Raw genomic sequence first — 22,681 nt, forward strand, 5'->3', positions numbered from 1 at the left:
ACAAGACTGAAATTGCAGTAATTTGGGGAAGCGTAGAAGAGCTTTGCTGGTGTCAAGTCTTATCTTCCTGTGCTCTCTTAGAGAAACTCAATTCAAATTATTGCACAGCTCATTTGTTCCCTCTACTACTGGGTTCAGATGAAGTGGGGGAGCGTTGATTCTCCTGTGTGGAATAAATGTCACTGTGCTTGTGGATCATTTCCATTGCCTGTGGGCCTGTCCAATTATTGTCGTCCTTCGTTTGCGGCTGAAGGGATTTCTGGATGCGGCAGAAGAAAGAAGTTTCCCATTATCTTCTGCATCCTGATTAGGAGTGATAGGTTGTGAGGGTTTTATTTCATGGTGGCAGAGCTGGGAGAGCTTTTGCCCACTCTGTTCCGGTGTACTTGTGTGGAAGTTTGGGCTGAGCTTTTGTTCCCGGCTCAGCGTTGGCCACCGAGCCTGCCTGGTACTGGGGTCTCCTTCGTCGGTCACGTACAAATGCAGGCTTGAAAAAAAAGCACTTCAGAGTTCTGAACTGGAAATGGGAAAGTAGTTTTTCTCTGATTATTGTATGCCCAGCGATAGTTGATTGGCTTCGTGGTGTGGTCATGGCCTAGGAGCTGCTCTGTGGTCCAGACGTGTCGAGCCAGTCCCTGTGCTGTCCCTGCCACGGACCCTGCGGGCAGCAGCTCTGTCTGTGCAGATTTCCAGTGGCTTTTCACCTTACACACATCAAAAATTAACAGTAAAAAACCCAAAAGCAGCTTTTGCTCACAGAAGACTGCTGGTTATGTTTCTGGAAGTTTCCCCACAGTGCCCAGCCTGCTGCGGTCAGGGACTTTGCAGCTCACTGAATGGCCAGCACAGCTCTCCTTGGAGAGATGTGGGCACAGGATTTACCACGTTCAGCGGTGAGTCTTGTCCATCAGCTTGTGAGGAAGGGATCTGAAGGGAGCTAGCTGCTTCTGTCACCCTGAACAGGTTGCTTTCCAGCCTGTGTCTTGCAGATCCCTCGCCACCACCCTTTGGGTGCTTGCATTCGCTCTGAAGCCGATGCTTGGGGGACATCACTCAGTCATAGTTGCTGAAGTGGCTTTTTGCTGAGTTGTCCTCTTGTGGTGGGAGTGGGAGCATGGATAAGGCATGAAAAGCCATAACCCTGCTTGCCCACCTGCAGGAAAGAGGCTGATGGCCAGCTGGGCTAGTGGCTGCCCTGCCCTACCCTCCCTCTCCCCCCACATCCCTCTTTAGGCTCAGCTGTGGGCCATCGCGTTCTCGGGTGGGATGCGCATTACTTGCCCACCTGGTTGGGATCCTCTCTGAGTCCCCAGATAACCCTCACGTTGGAACACCAACCACGTTCGGCCCAGCCTGGGCTCGGGGTCGGTCCCTGCAGGGCCACCCACCAGCTGCTCCTCGAGCATCCCTGTCCCTGTCCAACAAAACTTTATCTCACGATCGTGTTGGAGACGGAGGTGGAGGTCTTGGAGGCGCTGACTTACTGGGAGTGTTGTGGGTTGGTGTGAGGAGTGAAATGTGTGTCTGGCTGGGAGGACACAAGGCTGACTCTGCTCCTGCACCTTTCAAAAGCAGGTTGTGGCTCTGCACAAGCAGCCTTGTGCATCTTCTTACTCAAAGCAGCACGGTATGTTGGAAGGAGCCGGAAATAATGAGCAATGGGGCAGAGCAGGAGATCCTGCTGTGGACACAGCAATGTAGGCATTGACTGTCTTAGGAAAGAAATCTGGAAAAATGTAGAAGATGAGGAGATGATGTGGAGATAGGAGACCTGCCTTCTGGGCTGTTACCTGCAGAGGTTCCTGTTCAGGGCTTGCCTTGGGGCTGCCGTGGAAGTGGGGAGGTCTGAGGTGAACTAGGAGGTCTGAGATGAACTGGGAGGGCTGCTTCATGGTGTGTGACCATTGCAGTACCGAGTTAGGAGCGTTGCGGCAACCAGAACCGGCATCCGCAGCTGGGACCAGACTTCTTGGTGGACATTGAACCTGTTTGGTGGCAAAGCTCAAGCTTAAGCCAAATCTTGGTGATGTGGTTTCCATACTTGGAGCGACGGTCTCTTGCTCCAGTCTGGAAGCTGGGTGTGTGCTCATTTGTGCCGATTTGGCCATGGAGGTTTTGCAAGCGTCCCAGGCAGCAGAAGCCTAGTGGATCAGGCTGTAATGTGTGGGCACGTTATGACTAAGTGGAAGCTGGGATTCCAGCTAATATCAGCATCTCTCCATTTTTTCCAGGATCTTTGGGAATTGTTAGTGCTTCAAAGTAAGTCTGAAATGCACTGTGTGCTCTTTCAAAACAATGCTAAAAGGCGGTTGTTCCCACTGAGCAACGGGTCCGAGGAAAGGTCTTCCAGAAGGAGACTATAAATAGCAGAGCCCTTCAGTTTCTGAAAACTCATTTCCATTAACCAAATCCGTGCGCTGAGGAAGGGATGGTATCTGGAGCTCTGCGTAGCAATGCTGTGCTGACTTTAATTTAAAAAAAAAAAAAAATGAGTATTGCGACAATGCAAGCTACTTTTCATCCATATTAGTAAAAATATGTATTTGGCAGGATGCTGAGCACCTTTAGGATGGTGAGAATAAAGATGTTTTGTGTTTTACAGGATCATTTTGATCTAGAAGGGGCCAGGCATGCAAACCTTGAGAACAAACATGATCTGGTTATCAAGTCTCATTACAAATTAATGTTTGCATTAAAAAAAAATACCTTTAAGCTTTTTTTTTTTCCCAGCACGTCTGTGGCTTCTCTTTTCTTCCTTTATAACAGAGCCCTTCATGTCCACGTGTCTCTGTTCGGCAGGAAAAATGCCGTTAGCGGGTAGGAGCTGGGGCTCCTGCAGCTTCCCCTCTGTGGATACTCTTTGCAATAGGTCATTGCACTGTCACGCTGCCCTAATATATGAGCATTTACACCTGCTAGGAAAAGCAAGTCCACCATCCCCCTGGTGCGGCCCCAAGCAGTTGCATTCAGTCTTTTTATCATAGAAATAAAAATGACAATGACAGCAGAAAATGGCCGCTTTCTCTGGAGCTGGGCTAAGCTCTCCACTTCAAAGGTACTTTTATAGCATCCCTGGAGTCTCTAATAAAGGATGCCTGCTCTGAAAGGCTGGCATCTCTCCTGGAGAGCTGGGGAGCTGTGTCTTTAGGGGCAATATTTACAGCGTTAAAGGGCTCCGGGGAAATGGGAGCGAGAGTTACAGCTTATTTCTTTTCCTTTTATTTCCATAACTACGCAGGCATGTTTGCCACTGGTTGCTCTTTCGGGTCAGTGGAGTGGATTTTGGAGCTCTGGGCGTGATTGCCAGGCGTGCTGAGAGCCCACAGGGTTTGCGTGCCTCCTCTCCAAAGCTTTCTCTGGGAGATGCAACTGCGTTGTGACTTGAGGATGGGAATTCCTAAAATTCACTTAAAATGCTCCCTGCTTTCTGTGCAATTGCTCTCCTTGTTCTGCAGTGAAACCTAGTGTCCTCTGCCCTAGCCTTGGACTTCCAAAGTAACGGTGTTTAAACTGTGTTTCGTTCGGTCCCTGAGACTTGGTGGCGTTTGGCTGTTAGGGGAAGAAATGGAGAGATGGTTGGTGCTGGAACCAGCTCCAGGCCGTGGGACTCGCTGTACAGATGAGAGCTGGCTGCCCTCCCGCCCGGGCCGGTGTCTGCAGAGCACAGCACGGGCTCAGTGCAGGACCCGGTCTGACAGCGAGCTCCGCGTCCGTCTGTCTGGGGGTTTTTGGTTGTTGTTTGTTTCCATTTTTTGTCCCCTGAACAAAACCCACAGGGTTCTGGTTTTTGCGTTGGTTCGTATGGGGCAGTTGGCTCTGCTGTTACAAGCTTCCCTGCGTTTGCCTGTTCTGTTGTAGGCTCTGGTTGCCCGTCTGGCAGAGGCGGGGGAGCGCTCGCTGTTCACGAAGCTGCTGGACGAGGTGAGGGATGCTCAGACCCTGGATGCTCAGACTCTCTTGTCTTTACTGGAGCTGTTTCAAGACGCGAATCCCAAGCTGAGAGCAGCTTTGCTGGAGAGGGAAGGGAGCAGCAGAGAAGCCCTGCAGCAAACAGGTACAGATGCGGGTGCAGCCCCTGGCAAAGTGCGTGGGCAACCTCACAGGCAAAGCAGATCTCCAGAAACCCTGTGTCCTTACTCGGATGCAGGAGGTTTATTGTGTGCTGGCCGAGATCCTGGGGTGTTTCTGTCCCGCAGCAGCAGGGTGCGGGCAGTGCAGGGCTCTCCCCGTCGCTACCTGGAGGGCTGGATCGATAGCTGCTCCGCCAGCGTGGCTCAGAGCGCAGCTGAGCCTCAGGATTGAAAGCTCCTGTCTTACTTGAGTCTGACACAAAGCAGTGGCCTTGCAAACCTGATGTTAACCTCCAGCTTGCTTTATGGCTTTGTGCTCTGTTAGATAAATGAGACGTTTTCCTTTCATAGAGTTTAAAGAGAATAGTAAAGTGGTTTTCCTCTGCTGCTTGTGCTTGGGATGAGCTTTGCTATTCACTTAGATCTTTCACAGAGTTTCACTCGCTTCAGGAGCCTGTCAGTTCCTTCAGACTGACTTGTTTCTTCTCTTGTGTTCCTGAATCCTTTTCCCCCCAGAGAGCGCAGACGAGGGAGAGACGCTGACCACTCGCTTGCTGGGATGCAGGGAGGAGCTGATCCGGAGCGTGACACAGCTGAGCCCCATCGTAGAGTTCCTGGAGGCAGCAGAAGAGGGATTCCTGACTGCCTCGGAGAAGCGGGTAAAAGAATCTGAAATAAGGAAACCTCTTGGGGGGGCGGGGGGTGGCGGTGGTCTGCAAGGCACCGTCTGACTGCTGGGTTTGCCAAGTGCTGTGCGAGCCTCACCTGGCAATTTCACCTCCCGCTTGCACGGCGCGGGCTGCACGTGTGTGTTGTCTCGGGTCCTTCCCCGCTGAACTGCGGGAGCGCTGAAAGCTGAGCCATGAAGTCAGCCTGGAGACCAGGATGAGCGCTGCCTGGCCCGGTGGCAGACTGTCCCTGCAAGAGGAGCCTGGGACAGAGGAGGTGCCTGCTACTCTTTGTAGGCCCTGAAAATGCCTTTTTGTGAGCCCGAGGAAGGCTCTGTAGTAGCGTTTGGTTTCAGCAGAACCGCTGATACCCCTGTGCTGCCTGCTTGCCAGCTGTGTCCTTGTGTACGTGATCATCAGCTTTCCTTTCAGCTGACTCTCCCAGCTTTAACTCCTTTCTTTAACTCTTATCACACAGTTGCCTGCAAAAATAGCACATTCACTGATTATTTTTTTTTTTTCTAATCTGTTGAATGCAGCAGTTGTTGGGGAGGACTGTTGCTTTCCTGTAAGCAATTGCATTATGTATGCTGATCTGCAGATGCCATAATGAACAAAATCTGGTGTATACCCTGCTTTTCTTTGTGTTTCGGGGGGAGCTGGCTATACCCTGCCTGTGCAGCTGGACCTTGCAGGGTGCCCTAGCATGCTGCGTTCGGTACGCAGCTTGCAGACCTCCTGTCCTAGCTTGTCACATCAGTTAGTTCCCCTGACGCAGGATTACAGTGAGTGCGAAGCGCTGTTGTGCTCAGTGGCATGAATGATGTCTGCTTTCTGTCTGGGTGAGCCTGACCAGAGCCACGACAGCTGGCCTGAGAACCTCTGCTCATCTTGTAAGTCCCTCAGTTACTGTCTTGATCACTTGCAGCAGTCCCTGACCAAGTGTCCAGCGTGGAGCATCCCTGGGGGTGGGTGCAGCTCGGTGCTGGAGGGCCAGAGAAGGTGGTGCCAGCAGAGTCACACACCTTTTCCTCATGGGCTGGGCTGTGACTGGCGCCTGATAAATATTCCCCTCGGAAAGCAGCATGGCTGAGGCTGAAACGGGGATGTGAGAGGAGAGAGCGAGGCAGGAATGCAGCAAAGGACTCGGCGTCTGCCGGGGATATTGTGGCTGTCAGCAGAGACCCGCGCGGGGTGCCTGGAGCTGAGCTCCTAGCCGTGAAAGCTGCGTCAGCAGTGGGGAGATTAAGGTTTGTCGTACATGCCTGATCGTGTTGCAGTAAGGCATTTCTTTCAAAGGCTGCACCTTTCCCCTGCACTCTTCTTTTTGCCTTTATGAAATTAGGTAGTTAAAATGAGGCCTTTTTTAATTTCCCTTCCCATTGGGGGAAAAAAAAACCCCAACCCAAACAATAATAAACCAAAGCCATTCTAGCATCATAATTCTGCTCCTTGGGCTCAGGATACAGTCTTTAATTGCATCATCTTATACTGCGGGACTGCTGCCTCGTTTGGTGAAGGGGTAGCGTTATTCAGTACTTCTTTTTATCCTCTTCAGTGACTGTATACTCCGTTTGCTGCAGAGCTTCCAAACCCTGCTCTGAATACAAAATCCTTCTCCTCTATGAGATCCTTCGTGCTCTTGTTTTAGCCCACAGGTTCCCAGCAAATAACAAATGTATTTGGGGAGCCCTCCAGCAAGACTGGGTGCGTAGCTTTTTCCCCTGTTGTGGCACCGGAAAATAAGGCAGAAATTGCCACATGTAGATTGACCTTGAGGGGTTCCCTTTTTTTCAGGCTTGTTTTATTTGTTTATTTTTTTTTTCCCCTCCAGACAAGTGGAAAAGTGCTTAATTATTTCAGAATTTAATTGATTAAAACGGTGGGCCTGTGGCATGTGTGCAGTTGAGATCTCTGGTGTCTCAGGTGCGGTCCTGGGAAAATGAATGTGGAATTAGAAGCCACCTCTGAAGGTTTCACCTTACCTGATTCATCCAGCATTGCACGGGAGCTCTGGGCTGGCAGAGATAAGATCAGATTCTCCAAGGATTCTTAAAGATGAAGCTTTCCTTTTTCTTCTCGCAGTCACTGCTTCATTAGCTACACATTTATTCAGCAAGACAAGTGCGAGTTTTGTGTGTAACAGCCTTTTTTCTAGGCAACTGGGTGCTTTCTGTGCCTGGTTCAAGCTATGCATGGAGCAAGTCTGATTTTCTTTGCTCAAAAGCCAGCACATGATGCTTTGTGAAGCCCCTTTGTAAATCCCTGTTTTTCTGGGGAACTTTTTACCAGGAAATTGTATGTTTTGAGTGCTTCATTTTGTGGCTTTATTAGCGTTGCTGTAATGTGGGGAGGTAGGGTAGAGTGTTTGGGGGGTGGCTTAGGTGCAGATTCTCACTTAAGAGGAACAAACTTGGATACAGAAGAAGAGCGGGTGACCGCTTGTGCATGGCTGAGGTCATCACACAGTTCAGAGTGGCCAGTCCACAGTACAGCCCAGAGCTGGAGCGTCAGAGTAGCTGATCAAAACCCTCATCCTTTCCTTCTGTCCAGGCTCTCTGCTAGAGGGGACTTGGGCAGTTTGAGCTATGTGCCTTCCCTTCTCTGTGGCTCCGGTGCCTGCATGGCTTGGTGTTCAAACCACGCCGCTTCAGAGCTAGCACAGGTATGGACGACAACACGAGCGAGGTTACTGGCCGTTGCAGGAGCAGTCTGAACTGGATGCACCAGGGGATGGAGAAATTCCTTTGCAAGCAGAATGGGGGTATGTTTTCTGACTGTCTCACCCAGTTGTTGTCAAAATGAGTCTCAAAATGTCAGCGCTGCGTCTGCCGCTGCCAGGGCCATCACTTCTGAGCCTGTCGACACTTGCCTGGGAGCAGTGGTAGGTTACAGCACGAGCTCCCCAAAAAGATCCTGCTCTTGTACCCCTTTTTGTGTTCTCTTAAAAGATGGCTTCAGACTGAGCAATCCAGAGTCAGCTCAGTGTGAATTGGATGGGAGGATATGTCAACAGGTTCACTAATGGAGTTTTGGCTATAAAAGGACAGATTTTTAGAAATGAGAAAAACTAATTAATTAGAGATCAGCTGCTCGTAAGAGCACGGGAGGAGCTGTTGGATTAGTTTCTTTTATGTTAGAGGCAGGAGAACTGTCTGAAGTTTGCATCCTCAACAAGAGAGGAGAGTTTGTATGAGAGGTTACAGACCTGAGTGAATGAATAACTTGAGGAAGAGTGTTAGGGACCTGCAAGGAATGGCTGAAATGTCCAACAGGCAAAGAAATGTACTTTAGAGGTATGAAGAGAGTCTTGCAGTATGTCAGGCTGCTGGGCATCACAGCCTGTATTGAGACAAGCAACAAACGTTTCTCTGATCAAGTAAAGAAAAAGAAGAATGAGAGGAGATGACACATAAACTCAGAACTGAGCCTAGGGACAAATCCAGGAGAGACAAGGAAACAGAAATTTTCTGCAGCTGAAGTGAAACCACAGCTCAAAGGGCATCCCCTGGCAGACTGGAGGAGTTGACACGTGTAGCTATGAGAGCAACAGCAAGGTTCATTACTGTATTTTCCAAGTTGAGAGTGGTCCCTACAACTGATAACTAGGACAGACATATGGGAGAGGGGGGCAGTGATCTAGGCAGCCAGCTCTGTGGGTGCACAGGAAAATGTGCTGGGACAGGCTGGAGGATGCGTAGCTGAAGTGTGTAGCTGAAGCCCTGCCTGTGAGCAAAAAAGCTGCATAAAACGCAGGAAAGGGTGCTCAAGTAAGTTGTTTCTGCCTGACCTGGAATCTATATTTGATGAGATAAAAATGGGTTTTTCTGCCTCGATCTAGACTTGAGCAAAGCATTTGAATTTCATGTGAGGAAATTGTTAAACTAGAGGAAGCGGTGACATTAAAAAAAAAAAAAAGAAAAAGATGTATCTTGTTGGGAGATAACTACAGATTGTGCTGAAGTCAGAACTGACAGGTTGGAGCAAGGTTACCAGTGGTATTCTTGGCACTTGCTTAAGATTAACACTAATGTTATTGACATAAAAACATCAAAGCATGCTTAGCAAAACTTGTTGATGAGCAAAACCGGGTTCTTTTGTCCACACAGAGTAGGATCTGCAAGAGGGAGAATCACAGGATGGTAGGGGATGGAAGGGACTTCTGGGGGTCATCTAGTCCAAACCTCCTTCCTCAAGCAGGGTCACCTAGAGCAGGTTGCACAGGACCTTGTCCAGCTGGATTTTGAGTATCTGCAGAGAAGGAGACCACAAACCTTCTGGGCAGCCTGTTTCAGTGCTCTGTCACCCTCAGAGGGAAGAAGTTCTTCCTCATGTTCAGCTGGAGCTTCCTCTGCTTCAGTTTGTGCCCATTGCCCCTTGTCCTTTCGCTGGGCACCACTGAAAAGAGTCTGGTCCTATGCTCTTGACACCCACCTTGAAGATATTTATAAGATCCCTACTTGGTCTTCTCCAGGCTGAACAAGCCCAGCTCCCTCAGCCTCTCCTCGCAGGAGAGGTGCTCCAGTCCCCTCATAATCTTCGTAGCCCTCAGGTGCACTGTCTCCAGTAGTTTCTTGTCATTCTTGAACTGGGGAGCCCAGCACTGGACACAGTACTCGAGATGGGGCCTCACTGGGGCAGTGGGAAGGAGAACCTCCCTCGACCTGCTGCCCACACTCCTCTTGATGCACCCCAGGATCCCATTAGCTTTCTTGGCAGCCAGGGCACACTGCTGGCTCATGGTCAACCTGTCATCTACCAGGACGCCCAAGTCTTCCTCTGCAGGGCTGCTCTCCAGCAGGTCCGCCCCAGCCTGTACTGGTGCCTGGGGTTGTTCCTCCCCAGATGCAGGACCCTGCACTTGCCCTTAGTGAACTTCATCAGGTTCCTCTCCGCCCAAGTCTGCAGCCTGTCCAGGTCTCACTGAATGGCAGCACAGCCTGCCGGTGTATCAGCCGGTCCTCCCAGGTCTGTGTCATCAGCAAGCTCGCTGAGGGTACACTCTGTCCTTTCATCCAGGTTGTTGGTGAGTAAGTTGAACAAGACTGGGCCCAGTACTGACCCCTGGGGAACTCCACTAGCTACAGGCTTCCAACTAAACTCTGCGCCGCTGATCACAACCCTCTGAGCTCTGCTCTTCAGCCAGTTCTCAATCCACCTCGCTGACCGCTCATCAAGCCCACACTTCCTGAGCTTGCCTTTGAGGATGTTATGTGAGATGGTGGCAAAAGCCTTGTTGAATTCAAGGTAGACAACATCCACTGCTCTCCCCTCATCTATCCAGCTGGTCGTGCTGTCATAGAAGGCATCAGACTGGTCAAGCATGATTTCCCCTTGATGAATCCATGTTGACTACTGATAACCTTCTTTTCCTCCACTTGCTTAGAGGTGAATAAGAATTACTTGGCTGGAGAACTAAGTAGTGAGAATTGGGTGACGTGTTAGTATGAAGTGAAGGACATGCATTTAGATGCAGTAGCTAGAACTAAGAATGAAGACTCATCTGAAATTTCTATGTGCAGATCCAGTCTTGTTCAAAAAAGGTGAATTTGTGTTGAAGCAGAGACAGATCTGCAGTCACAAGATTAGGAGAATGGAGAAACTGTTTTATGAGAGGAGCTGCCTTATTTAGACAAGTGAAATTAAGACAGAGGGACTATGATCGTGCTCTTATAAAGAAATTGGAGAGGAAGGGTAGGGTAAAAACCTCAGAGAGTTTAGAAGGCTTTTTAAGCTAAAAGATAATGTTAGCACACGAACAAATGGGTATACGCTGGCCATGAATAAATTTAAGCTGAAAATGAGAAGAATTAACAGGGGAATGAGGCTGTGGAAGAACTTTCCAACCAGGGGAAAGGGAGCAAAAATGTAACTAGTTTTAGGACAGATCTTAGTAATTCTATTAATGGGACTGTGTAGCGTAGTGCTTATAACAGCAAGGGACGGGGCTGGTGACCTACAGAGTTTCTTTCAGTCCTACATTTCAAGTGCTTAGGAACACCCATTTGCAGAGGGGAGGTCAACCTGTGTTTGTCGACTGGCTTTCCCTTGTAGGAGCCTTGTAGGTGTCATAGTGGCATGCTAGAGCTTTTCCAAGCTACAGTGATTGCATCTCACATAAGAGATGTCCCATGTGGCCTCGCCACAGAAATAATAATTCGTTTAATAGGATGCTTATTTAAATAACAAGAGTCTTTTATTTTTCCCCCCCTCTCCATCCCTGTCTTTCGATGACAAGCAGAAAAATTTGGGAGACAAGGGAAACGAGACTGCCAATTTAGAAAGTATTTGCTAAAAATATTAAATGAAATATTGTTTTGAATCCTGTCTTGAAGTCTTTTTTTTTTTTTTGTTCCCTTTGAAAAAATGCTTTTTGCTTGTCAGCCACTTTGAAGAGCTAGACTTGGTGGAAGAACCCACCAGCATAGTTTTCAAGGTGACACATGTCAGATATACCTGGGACGCCTCTAGATGTTCCGGTAACCAGCACCCCATAACGCCTCTCGGTTAATCAAATCAGTGAAAGTAGTGGATGTGGATTTACTGCAGCACTGTGCATTGTGAGACTGTTCCTCTTTCTCTGGTCTCTGTTGAGATCCAAGAGTCTGTAGGAAACTCTCACAGACAGGTTCTTGGCTGTTTCTTTGTCACAGGTAGTCTTGGATTGCTGTGAAAGCGGCTCTCAGAGGGAAGCTGTGGACAATCTGCTCAGGAAGGTGGATGAAGAGAAAACCCTGAAAGCAGAAAGTTTGGTCAAACTTCTGGGGGCTGTGAAAGCATCATTCCCTGGTCTCCACCTGCTGCTGGACAACTTGATAGCAACAGCAAATGTGTCTGATGGCAAAGGTATGGGTACACTAAACTTCAGATGCCTGGGGACGCAGTTCATGGAATTACCAGGAAGTTTGGATGCTGGTTTGTGCCTCAGCATGCTCTTAAATCTTACTTGCATGTAAGGGAATGGGATGGCAGTTTTATGCAAACACAGATGGCCTGGGAGAGCTGGAGTAGGGGGACTGTGCCAGCAAGGAAGCCCCCGCTCTGCAATAAAACGAGCAGTGTTGGGCAGCAGCCTGTTGTGCTCCTTCCTTGAGTTTGACACTGATGGGGTAGAAACTAGGATGTCGTGTCTGGAAAACAGGAGAGCTGTTCCCTGCTGTATCAAGTTACTTTTTGGTTTTCAGTCAGTTAAAAGCAGCAGCATGTGTCTCCATAATAAATAGAACAATTTTCACTTAAACCTTCTGTAGGTGAAGGCATCTTTACCAAACTCTGGTCCATTGGTGACTTTAACTCATGGTACTTGCTGGCTTTGCAAGCAAATACCTAAAACTTCCACAAAGCTGTAGATGTCTTGAAATTAAATGCAGGCAGTGTCTTACCCGGCTTCAGTCTTTGTGAATTCCTCGTGACTGAGGGAGATTGTGGGCTGTGTGTTTGGTTGGGTGGTGTTTCTGCACCTCGTGTGCTCCTGTGTGGAGCTGAGTGTACTGATGGGAGTCCCACACTTAGTATCTCCATTAGACATCGTTATCTTGGACACTTAATCCCCTTCTTTTTGTTTTAGTGGGGTTTTATTGTTTGTTGCCTGCCACTGGTGGTTCAGGGACTCGTGAGTCCTAATCTTTCAGCCTCTGGGACAGCCTTCCAAGTTTGGTGGGTTTAGGCGCACCCCTGAGCAGTTCAGATAGGCACATTTCACCAGCTCTGAAGTCACTTAAAAATTTAAACCTAAATTAACATGCAGTGAAATGTAAATGAGTGTTTAATAGAAAGCAAAACTGTGCTCATAATGCTGATAATTTCCTATGTAGCAAACATTCCCGACAGGCAGTTTGCTTTGTCATTTGTTAAGCACGATTGCTTTCTTGAAACACCAGACTCCCAACATGGTTAATTATCTAGTGGTAATACTCATTCCAAGGAGGAGCATTCCTTAATTACACAGAGCTGAATCTCCTCAAATTGCAGCTTGAACAAACAGAAGCACAATATTTCTTATCGTGGAAATGAAGAGGGAGGGAATGATTTGGGCTGCTGACGGCAGCCTTTGATGTCCTGTGCTGTCCTGCTGACAGAAAGGAGGATGTCTGGTACCACCACACAGGGCACGCTCTGGTGACGGAGCTCACCTTGGTACAGCAGCACGCCTGAGAGCGCGTTCGTAACAACTCACATTTGTGGGATGAAATCAGAAACATTCCGATGGGAGAAGGGGGAAAATATTTTTATTTGTAAACCATCCCCTGATCCTTGTGGGGCACATCCAAGTCACACCTGAATCCTATGGAGCTCAAGTGCTTAATGAGGTTCCCTTAGCTTTGCTGTGTCTCCAAGAAGTCTTTGTCCAGGGAGTTTTTCATATTAGCTCAAAGTCTTCTGCTGATTATTCCCGCAGCCTGCCATTGCCTCCTTCACCATCCTGGGGAGCTTTCTCCACTTACCCGGTGCTGTATGTCTGCTGGGTCCCAGAGACTGTATTTTCTTTTTGCCAAGCTGTGTGTATTTAGCTGCTTTTCTCCTGAGTAGTGCTGTATGAATCATAGATTTTTTTTCTGTTTGGTACTGAACTAAAATGATTAAAAGACTTAAGCACACAGACAAAAAACACTCACAGATGTCTTGGATGAACTGCAGTTTTTTGTTTTGGTTTCTCCTACAGAAGTATAACTATGCATCTTTTCCAATTTAGTAACTCCAACAGTGAAAAAAACCCTTTTCAGATTCATCTATTTGGCAATTTCTAGTTTTATTTATCAACTAATCTGATGATAAGTACAGTCATACATTACATTTTGTACACAACGTATTTTGCCCAAGTCTCTTCATTATCCTGAATAAACACTATTCATTTTCTTGAATTAGTCCGTTGCGGTCTGATACTCGGGTGTCTTTAAAGGGCTGTGGCGTTACTCTTCAGTAGTCGTTTCTCAGACTCATCAGGGCAAACCTCAGCAGACCCAGCTTGGAATTAGATATGGGAGGAGGAAGGTACGAGGTTAAAATTGCATTTTTTTGGTGTAAGGGAAAGAAGAAGGCGTTACTGCAGCTTTGCAGTCACAACTCTGGTTTGTGTTCCCTTGACATTTTCACCAAGGACAACTCAGCTCACTGAGCTCTTGATTACCTTGGACCATCTGGGTGTTTGTTAAACGTTAGTATGTTTGAGTCATACACCGCTGAGATGGAGCGTGTTGCAGAGCTCCTTCTCGGTGGAGTGGATCAAAGATTCTCACAGATCTCTTTCAATCAAACAGCAATTAAGAGTCAGTAATGGGGCCTCCTTGATTTTGGGCGTCAGAAGAGACTGATGAACATCTCAAGGTGTTGTCTTCACAGACAAGGCGCCATGTTTACCTGCTGAACCTGGCTGAAAACCGATACTTTCTTCTTCTGGGCTCAGACTGGGACTGAGACTCAGAAGGCATTTGGGTGCCCAAGCTCGATTTCTGTAGGCACATGTGGGAAGGGGATGTGTTGTGTTGTTTGTCTTTGATTTGGAGAAGTTTTGTTTGTCATGTTGATCCTCTACTTGAAGGCAAATCCAGGTGTCCTGAGTATAAGGCTGTGTTAGTTACCCCGGGAGAGCTGGCTGCTTTGGATTTTGTGGTCCCCCCCAGCTCTGAAGCCCTTTGGGAAGATGCTGAAAGCTGAGGCATTCTTATTTTCATTCATTTGCATTCAGCCAAGTGGAGCCCAGAGGATTATGGAGCCAAACTGTTGCGACGATACCGAGAAAACTTGGTGGAGCTCCTCACAGACACCCAGGTGCTGCTGCAGGGCATCTCTGCTGCACAGAGCCTGGCTCCTGCTGAGAGAGAGGTAAGCAGTCTCCTGCACGTGTGCAAGCAGATACTGAGCTTTAATCCCCATCTGGGATCCATATCCAGTCCTGAGGACTTGATTTACTGCCTGTCATAGAATCATCAAGAGATCATTAAGTCCAACCATCAACCCAACACCACCATGCCTGCTAAACCAGGTCCTGAAGTGCCACATCTACACACTTTTTGAACCCCTCCAGGGATGGTGACTCCACCACTGCCCTGGGCAGCCTGGTCCAAGGCCTGACCACTCTTTCAGTAAAGACATTTTTCCCAATATCCAATCTGAACCTCCCCTGACGCAACTTGAGGCCATTTCCTCTCCTGTCACTGGTTACTTGGGAGAAGAGACCAACCCCTGCCTGACTACACCCTCCTTTCAGGTAGTTGTAGAGAGCGAGAAGGTCTCCCCTCAGCCTCCTCTTCTCCAGTCTAAACAATCCTAGTTGGCCAGGTCATGGCTTGGTTTGGGGCAGTCCTCCAGCAGGACTCGGTTTAATGATTCCTGAGTATCCCATAGTGTGAGTGAAGCAGGTGAAGTATATGAAGCTGAAGGTTGGCAAGTAAGAGTGGCTGATTTGGGCACTGAGGAGAGATGCTCAGCTTTGGAGCGAGTTGAGCAAATGGCTGATGTGTTCATGTGAAGAGCTGGGCTTCGAAGTGGTCACTGCTTGAGTGGCACCGTGAGCCAGGTCTTCAGCAGGGTGGGAGCAAGGGAAGGCTGGGTGTGGGGCAAGCCATGGTCGTGGCTGGGCATGACGCAGGGTGGATGGTTGGGGTCCCTTGTTGGTGCCTCACTGTGGGTCTTCCCAAGGCGATGGAGCAGGCTGTGAAGCGTGAGGCCGGCGGTTTCGCCTCCCTCGTGTCGGCGGCCCTGGAGGAGCGGTCTCTGTCGGTCTCTGCCGTTTGGCAGCTGCTGCTGGCTGTGCGGGAGCCTGCACCGCTGAACCTGCTCATGGAGGAGATCCGGAAACAACCCGGCGCAGAGTTCTTCTTCCAAGCAGGTAACGGCCTTGGTGTTCCTCCGTGCTCTCCCTGAACTCCTGCTGCTGGCAGGAGCTGCTTGCTAACTCCTCAACCTCTCCTCAGCAAGGAACCTCTGCTTCCAAGGGGTCCCAACACCCATGTCCTTGGTGAAACAGTGGATTGGTTGGGAAAGCGCTTCTGTCCACAAGCGTGGCTGCTTTGCTTCTGACTCTCTGCCTTCAGGTTTTGTAATGAGCAAACCTTTTGAGAGTTGGCCACCATCCTGTGCTGATAACCAGCTGGAGGCCCATCAGACTGAAAGCACGGGTTTCGTTGGAGGTCTGTGTACAGCAACCACCCTGTCCTCCTAGAGCCTTGGCCTCTGGCTTGGAGTTTGCCTACTTTAAAACCTAAACTGTGCTTTTCCCCCAAAACTGTTGCCAAAATATCATGCGAGTGTGAGGAGTGCTCAAGCTGGTGGTCTCAGGGGGCAGGGGAGGGAGGCTGTGCGGAGCCCGGCTCTGTGTGCTGGCCCTGTGGGTGCAAAGCTGGGGTCTACCTGCCTGCAGTCAGGTGCCTGTGGTGTAGCTGCCTCCATCCGAACTGCTCTCCTCCATCCCCTCCATGCTCAGCCCAGAGAAACCGAGCTCTTCTGGTGCTTGGTGCATCTGGCTGCTTTTTATGTGGCTGTCCTCGGATGAGGCAAATTGTGCCTAGAAATGCCTGTTTCTGTGCAGAAGTCAGAAAGGGAATCGGAGGAGAGAAGAAATCCTCAGTCTTGGGAGAGCCATGCCTGCCTTTTGAGGTTGTCATTGTCTCTTTCAGCCACGTGTTTTGGAAAACCTGATCTTCTCACCCAAAGTTGGACAAGCAGTGAGAAGTGAGATCTGTTGGGGCTTTATGCTGGATGTCGGTGCTGCATAACCAAAGCTTGCCTGTTCTTGTTCGCTGTTTCCTATGCCCTAAAGAAGTCACTCTTGCTGTTAACAGCTCACCTGCAGGAGTGGGCTGGACAAAGCTAAGCGAAACTAAGGCCTTCAGGTTCTCCTTGGGTTTTGTGTTTTTAAATACCTTCACTTTTCATTTTCCTCTTCAGTGGCCACCAGTGAGAGCACAGCCATTGAGATCATCCTGCGGCACAGCAAGCTGATCTCGGAGGCCATTCAGCAGAGAGCAGACCTGGAGAGCTTGGCTCCGGGGGAGGCAGGACTCACAGAAGCAGTGAAAGAGGTGCGAGGGGATGTTCTCAGAGCCAGCATGGTTTGGGGCTCAAAGGGTGGACAGGCTGTGGAGTGCACTGAAATGAAGGGACATTACTTAGGTTGAGGAAGCCATCCAAGTTGGAGGATTCCTAGAGAATAATAGAATTGTTAAGGTTGGATAAGACCTCTAAGATAATCAAATCCAACAAGAGATGAATAACAGAGCTGCCAGGGGGTGGGTTTCCATTTGAGTTGGTTATTCCAGGACAGATGAGAATGAAACACTGCTAGAAGATGCACTGAAGATGCCATGATCATGTAGCGTCCCAGAGTGCCTTGCCTGTCTTCCCTTGGGTGGGAAAATGGGCTGTGTTAGTAACGAGCTGGCCCTTTCAACCACGTAGTCTGCAGTTGCTCATTCCTCTTCTTGTTAGCTGCTGTTGGAGATCTGGAAGGGTGAGATACGTATGGGTATGCACAGATCCTCACCTGGGTTCTCACTGCGGTGGCTGTCTAAATTGGGTTTGGATTTGGAAGGGAGAGAAAAGCCCAGAGAGAGTTGTGTGTGATGGACAGGTTTGTGAGTTAGGTAAGCCTGGACTGCTGTAAGGCATTGAGGGACGGCTCTTTCCGTGGAAAGGTGGTTTTAAGTGAGCTAATACCAAAACAGAAAGTCTGAGAGTTTAATTTGCTTTAACTTTTTTTTTTAATCCTGAAATTCTGTCAGCTCGTGCAAATACATCAGTGGAGGGGCAAAGACCTATATGGAAAGGGATTTCTTTTCTGCTTTCTCAAAGCAGGTTCCCAGCAGTAGAGATGAAACAAAGTGGACGTGCCCTCACTCCCAGACCATCTCGACCTTTCACAGCCCAAAATTTCGGTCTTGTGATGTTTTTTCTTCTGCTTACTTCTTCAGCTGCTGAGCATTTCTGCTCAGAAGGAAAGTTCAGAGGCCTCCTTGAAAGCAGCTCTGAGCACAGCCCAGGAGAAGTCTGTCCCAGCCATCAAGATCTGTCAGCTGCTGTGCAGTGTCCACGAGTCCTTCCCAGACCTGCAGCCGGTGATGCAGGAGCTGGGGCACGTGGGTGAGGAAAGCACAGGCTTTCATCCTTGTGTGATCTCTTACACACGGTTGTGGGAGTCGTGGGCAGTTTGGTAGTGGACCTTGGCGTCCTGGTGGCCTGAGGTTATTTCACAGAACTACCTGTGTCCAGATGCTGGGGTTGGGCTTGCAGGAGGGTTCACAGGGGTGACCTCTGGATCTAAGCGCAGGAGTATGCATTTCTCCTGCCAGTAAAATACACCAGATTAAAGTTTGGAATGTTACAAGGGTTGTAGAGGTTGTAGCTGCCCCCTTACTGGTATTCCTTAACTGTGTTTGCATTTTTCCACCCCAGCCATTGCTCGGTAGCATTTAAGCAACTTAGTTATGTAATTTGTATCTATATTGGATTATTTTTCACAATTTTTTTCCTTAACCTGTGGGGTTTCTTTGGCTCTTCCTGTACTGTTGGATCCGTGTGAATTTGACCTTGCATTGCAATCCTTTGACTTTCTCTGTGTGCGTGTGGATACTTCACAGGCTGATTGTGAAAAGGTCACATCGGAGCGCACTTGTCTGGTGCGAAGATGACCACAATGGTGCATTTTGTGGTCCCAGACTAGTTTTTGAGTCTGTTTTCTCATTGTGCTTTAGTTTGGGCTTGCTATGCATACACTTCACAAAGCACATGATCCCCTGGGAGGGTCCCACAGCAGTAGGGGAACGTTAGGTACTTTACTAGTTTGGCAAAGGTGTGAATGAAATTTATGCCGATAGCACTGTGGTGAACTCCAGAAACAAAAGCATAGCAATAACCATGTGTGAGACCCTGCCCTGAGCTGTGGGGTGCTTTCCAGCTGAATTGTATCTCTGCATCCCTCATCTGAAGGAATAATGCTTAACTGAACTTGGTGCTTTAATGAAAAAGGTAATGAGGGCCGGGAAGCTAATTACAGGTTTGCATTCTCTTGAAAAGGATGCAAATGTGACTTGCTCATTCTGTTTGCTTGCATACATTTTTATGGCATTGTGCTTCCCAGCGCATCCAAGTGCAGATTCTTTGGGCTGTGGAGTCCACTGGGATGTACACAGTGTGATTTTTATCCAGGCACAGGTACTGGTTCAGCCTAGTCCGTCCCTGTTTACTCGTGGTGCCAGAGCTGCAGTGTAGAAATACTAGCAAATTTCTAGGTAGAGTAAGCAACTTGTTATTAATGTCTCGTCCTTTTTTAGGGGTAGAAAGTTTGCTGGAAAATTTGGGTCAGGACCACGACCGGTCTTTGTGAACGAACAGAAGCCTCCTGGCTCTGACACTCGCCGTTGTTTCGTGTTTGACAGTGACAGGCGAAGCCAGTGTTCCCCGTGCGCTGGAAGCAGCAGAGTGACCTGTCCCTAGGTCAGTCTCTGCACCCTGGGTTTGCCCCCATTCCAGAGCAACGGGGGCATTTTGTTGGGGTGGTAGATGGGACTGGGTGACTCGGAGCAGTATGCATGTAGAAGAAACTGAGGACCTGGCTTACTGCTCTAGCTGTAGGGCTCAGAGGGTGAGGCATGTGCTCCGCTCCCCTTTCTTGACTCGGGGGCCTTAGGACATCTCTCAGGGAGACCACTATACTGTAGATCCGGTATTCATGCCCAGTTCAGATCTGGGTCCTCTCTTCCAACTCCACCAAGAATTGCCACTGATCCAGTTGACTTTTTCACCACATCACGGCTGATGATTTCCAGAGAAAAGGCAATTCATTCTTATCTTCCATTCCTTCTCTGTCTCCTTCTGATGCTGCAGGCACTTGCTGCACTCCCCTAGATCCTGTCTGACCATGGGATGTGCCAGGGCTCATGCCCTGATGGCTCTAGAGGAGGTAAGCCAACAAAAGTTGCACGTGCCTGTGAAGGTGCAGCCCACCTTAGCTCCTGGACACCGTACAGCGCTCACCAGTGAGGGACTTGGGGAGTCAGCTAGATTGCTCTGGCAGATGCCTGCTTCTCTGGCACCAATATCAAAGAGAGCGACTGCTGTTACTAAATGTCTTTGCAGGGCTTCAAGCCAAGGTTGAGACAAAATCAAGCAAGAAGCAACATCAAAAACAAAAGCCCTGGAAAAACAGTATTTACTTGGCAAAAACATATATTCTGTGTGAAGCGTCCAGAGGAGCGTTGCCACTTACCAGCCCCTTCTTGGCATCCTACAGATCTTTACACTGAACTTCCATACCTTAATTTCTAGGCTTAATTTCTCTTCAGCTCCAATACCACTGCTTGTCAGCCCTCAATGTTGCAGGTGGCTTTATGGATCAATAGCCATGTGGCTCTTGGCATGATGCATGAATTATAACTGTGGGCCTCATGTCTGAGGGATGTGAGCTTCTACTTGAAACAGAGGAGTTCTTACATTTCTGAAAAACATATGTGCCACATGGAGATGCATACAGTTTGCATTTCCACTTGAAAGCGACAGCTTTTGCATCTCTACCGCAATTAAAAAAAAAAAAAAATCTGACACTTAATTTAGGTGAGCTGAAGCACTTGGAAAGCACCAGGCATCACTGTAGAGGAAACTGTCTGCGTCCATCCCAGCCATGCTCATCATCATCAAAGTGATGGGTTGGATTCTTAGGTGGAGGTACAACGTGAAATCTGTTGCTTTCTCCTTGGGTCCCTTCTGTAGTCGGAGCACTTTCACTGTTGGCAGCTGGTGCTTGCAAGGGTGAGGCTTGGCTCTTCCAGCCAACTCCGTAACCTCCTCTCTAGCCATCTGCTTCTCGGGTCTCTGTACAGTCACTTTGTGGGAGATCATGTTTGTCAAGATATGCCTCACTTTCAGATTTCAGAAATGTGTCAAAAACTCCGGCAAAAACGCTTTTCCTCTGCATAGTCTTGTGTTTAAAAAAGACAACATAGAACTTTGGCCTGATCCAGCCCTTGGAAGTGTTAGCTGTGGGGTCTGCAAGCAAAATGCCATGCTCCGCTGTAAAGATTCTGCCTTAGAAGCCACCATGTGTGTCAGCAAGCATGGGAATGACCTTCAAGATGCAAAGGGGTAGGTGGAATTTTCTTCCAGCTTCAGCTGAAGAAATGGGAGACGGGATGGTCGCACACCAAGACATCTTCTGCTTCTGCAGTCTAATACCTGTCATGAGCTACAGGCAGGGCAGAGCAGCCACCAGGATTACAGACTCAGCGGAGCGCTTACAGAAGAGGAAGAGAACTCAGTATAAAATACGTTGTAATGGACAGCAGGATTTTTCTTTCAGTGCTGAATGTCTTTGCCACCAGAGAATGGAAAGTGATGCAAAGTCCAGAGTCCCGGAGGACCCCACAGTCGGGAATTCCTGCCTGGGACATTTCTGGTGTACTTTTACCCTCGGGCTCTGTCTGCTCCCAGGAGACTCAGCCAGGGGCATGGACAAAGCATGCTGAGTTCCTGCCCCTCAAACTTGATGTGCAATCACTTCTTCAGTCTGGTCTTATTTCTCACGAGAGCACTCGGGTTTACCTCCAAGCTTCCTGCATCTCCAAGGATGGAAGCTGACTGGGTAGTGTCTGTTGTTCAGCGCTGCTCTAACGAGGTATGAAATGTTGACTTCATCCGTAGGAGGGGTTCTGGGAGACATCCTGGGTGCCAAGTGGGAAGGAATGGCTGCCCTGAGATAGCAGTGACACATGTCCCCTCTTCTGTTCGGGCAACAGCCAGCCCCTGGTACTTGATGCCATTAAAGAAACCTGCAAGTCCAGCAACCTGACACCTTGACCTTACAGTCACATCAGCTTTGCGCCATGCAGTTGAGCGTGTCTCCCATTCTCCTGTCTCATGGTAGCCAGACTTTGAAAGACTTTTGAGGGTGTATTCCGCCATCAGGCGAGGTTCCTTCTGCCATCCAGGATGTGTGTATCACTCTGGCATGGGACAACAGGGTGCAGGTACGTAGCCATTGATTTCGTGTGATCTGCTTCAGCTTTCTTTCAAAACTGTTCTCTGGGAATAGTAGCATCCCCCTGAAGATGGAGAGCTGTTCCTGGAGCCCCTTAGTGCATTTCCCCATGAAGCTGGACTAAGGTTCAGAGTTCCCCATGCATTTGTACCGTTACAGTCTTATGCTGTTGTGTAGGCTAAAGGTTTATAATTCTGAACATTTTCACAGGCACAAGAGCAGGAGGACCGTGAGCCAGGGCTTGGCGCGCTGGGGTCCATAGCAAATCTCCACTTCATCTGACTCAAGTTACACCCCTACTGCCATGGCACTTTTTGCGGTGTCTTCTAGACATTTCCAGTCCTGGTTTCCTTAGTGCTCAGACCTTTGTCCACATTCATCCTGCCCAGCAAGGTGACTCTCTTTGACGTTCAGTGTTTCTGGAAGATTTAAAGATACTTCTTCACTTGGGCCACTGACAGCGTTGGTTGTAGGGATGTGGGAAGAGACCTGAAAGATGAAAGGCTTGTATTGCTGTCTTGACAGAGCAGGACAAACTGGCAACCAGTCTTCCAGTTTGTTTTTCTCCCTTGATGTGTTTAGAAGTCAGTGGGTTACCACTTGACATCTTAAGATTTCCAAGTGTGTTGGAATATGTCGCCTGGTTTCTAGCTGGTTGGAAATCCAGGACAGTATCACTGTGCAGGGAGGAGGCTCTGCTGAGCATTTCCCATAGCGAGGAAGGCAGAAATGGAGTTTTGCAAGCACAGGCTGAATTGCCTGTGCATTGGCAAAAGAAGTCTGCACTGGTTTCCATGGCCGCGCAGTTGCATGGTTCTCATTATAGCAAAGAAGCAAAATATATCTGTTTGTATTTTGATTTCTTCCATACATGTCATCCCTGTGGGTCTTTTCTGTAGACTGAGATCCTAGGTGAGTTTTCCAGCTTGTGCTTTTTGAGATGATGGTGTTACAGGGACTGAGAAAAGCATTAGACT

The 22,681-nt window shown here is 48.8% G+C and overlaps 1 protein-coding gene across 9 annotated transcripts in view; it reads left to right on the top strand.

The window, feature by feature from the left end:
* Window positions 1-22,681, top strand: part of ZBTB40 (zinc finger and BTB domain containing 40) — a 44,755-nt gene that overhangs the window by 11,828 nt on the left and 10,246 nt on the right. For all 9 annotated transcript variants that reach the window (XR_012765676.1, XM_075437248.1, XM_075437251.1 and 6 more), the window contains 7 exons: window positions 3,859-4,054; window positions 4,587-4,729; window positions 11,392-11,584; window positions 14,424-14,560; window positions 15,377-15,566; window positions 16,625-16,758; window positions 17,647-17,815. Coding sequence is in view for 8 of the 9 variants with exons in the window: in XM_075437248.1 (XP_075293363.1) it covers window positions 3,859-4,054; window positions 4,587-4,729; window positions 11,392-11,584; window positions 14,424-14,560; window positions 15,377-15,566; window positions 16,625-16,758; window positions 17,647-17,815 (1,162 nt within the window). In the remaining variant the exon portion in view is untranslated. The remainder of the gene's footprint in view (window positions 1-3,858; window positions 4,055-4,586; window positions 4,730-11,391; window positions 11,585-14,423; window positions 14,561-15,376; window positions 15,567-16,624; window positions 16,759-17,646; window positions 17,816-22,681) is intronic.

The sequence above is a fragment of the Opisthocomus hoazin genome, chromosome 16 (genome assembly GCF_030867145.1).
Source record: "Opisthocomus hoazin isolate bOpiHoa1 chromosome 16, bOpiHoa1.hap1, whole genome shotgun sequence".
NCBI classification, from domain to species: Eukaryota; Metazoa; Chordata; class Aves; order Opisthocomiformes; family Opisthocomidae; genus Opisthocomus; species Opisthocomus hoazin.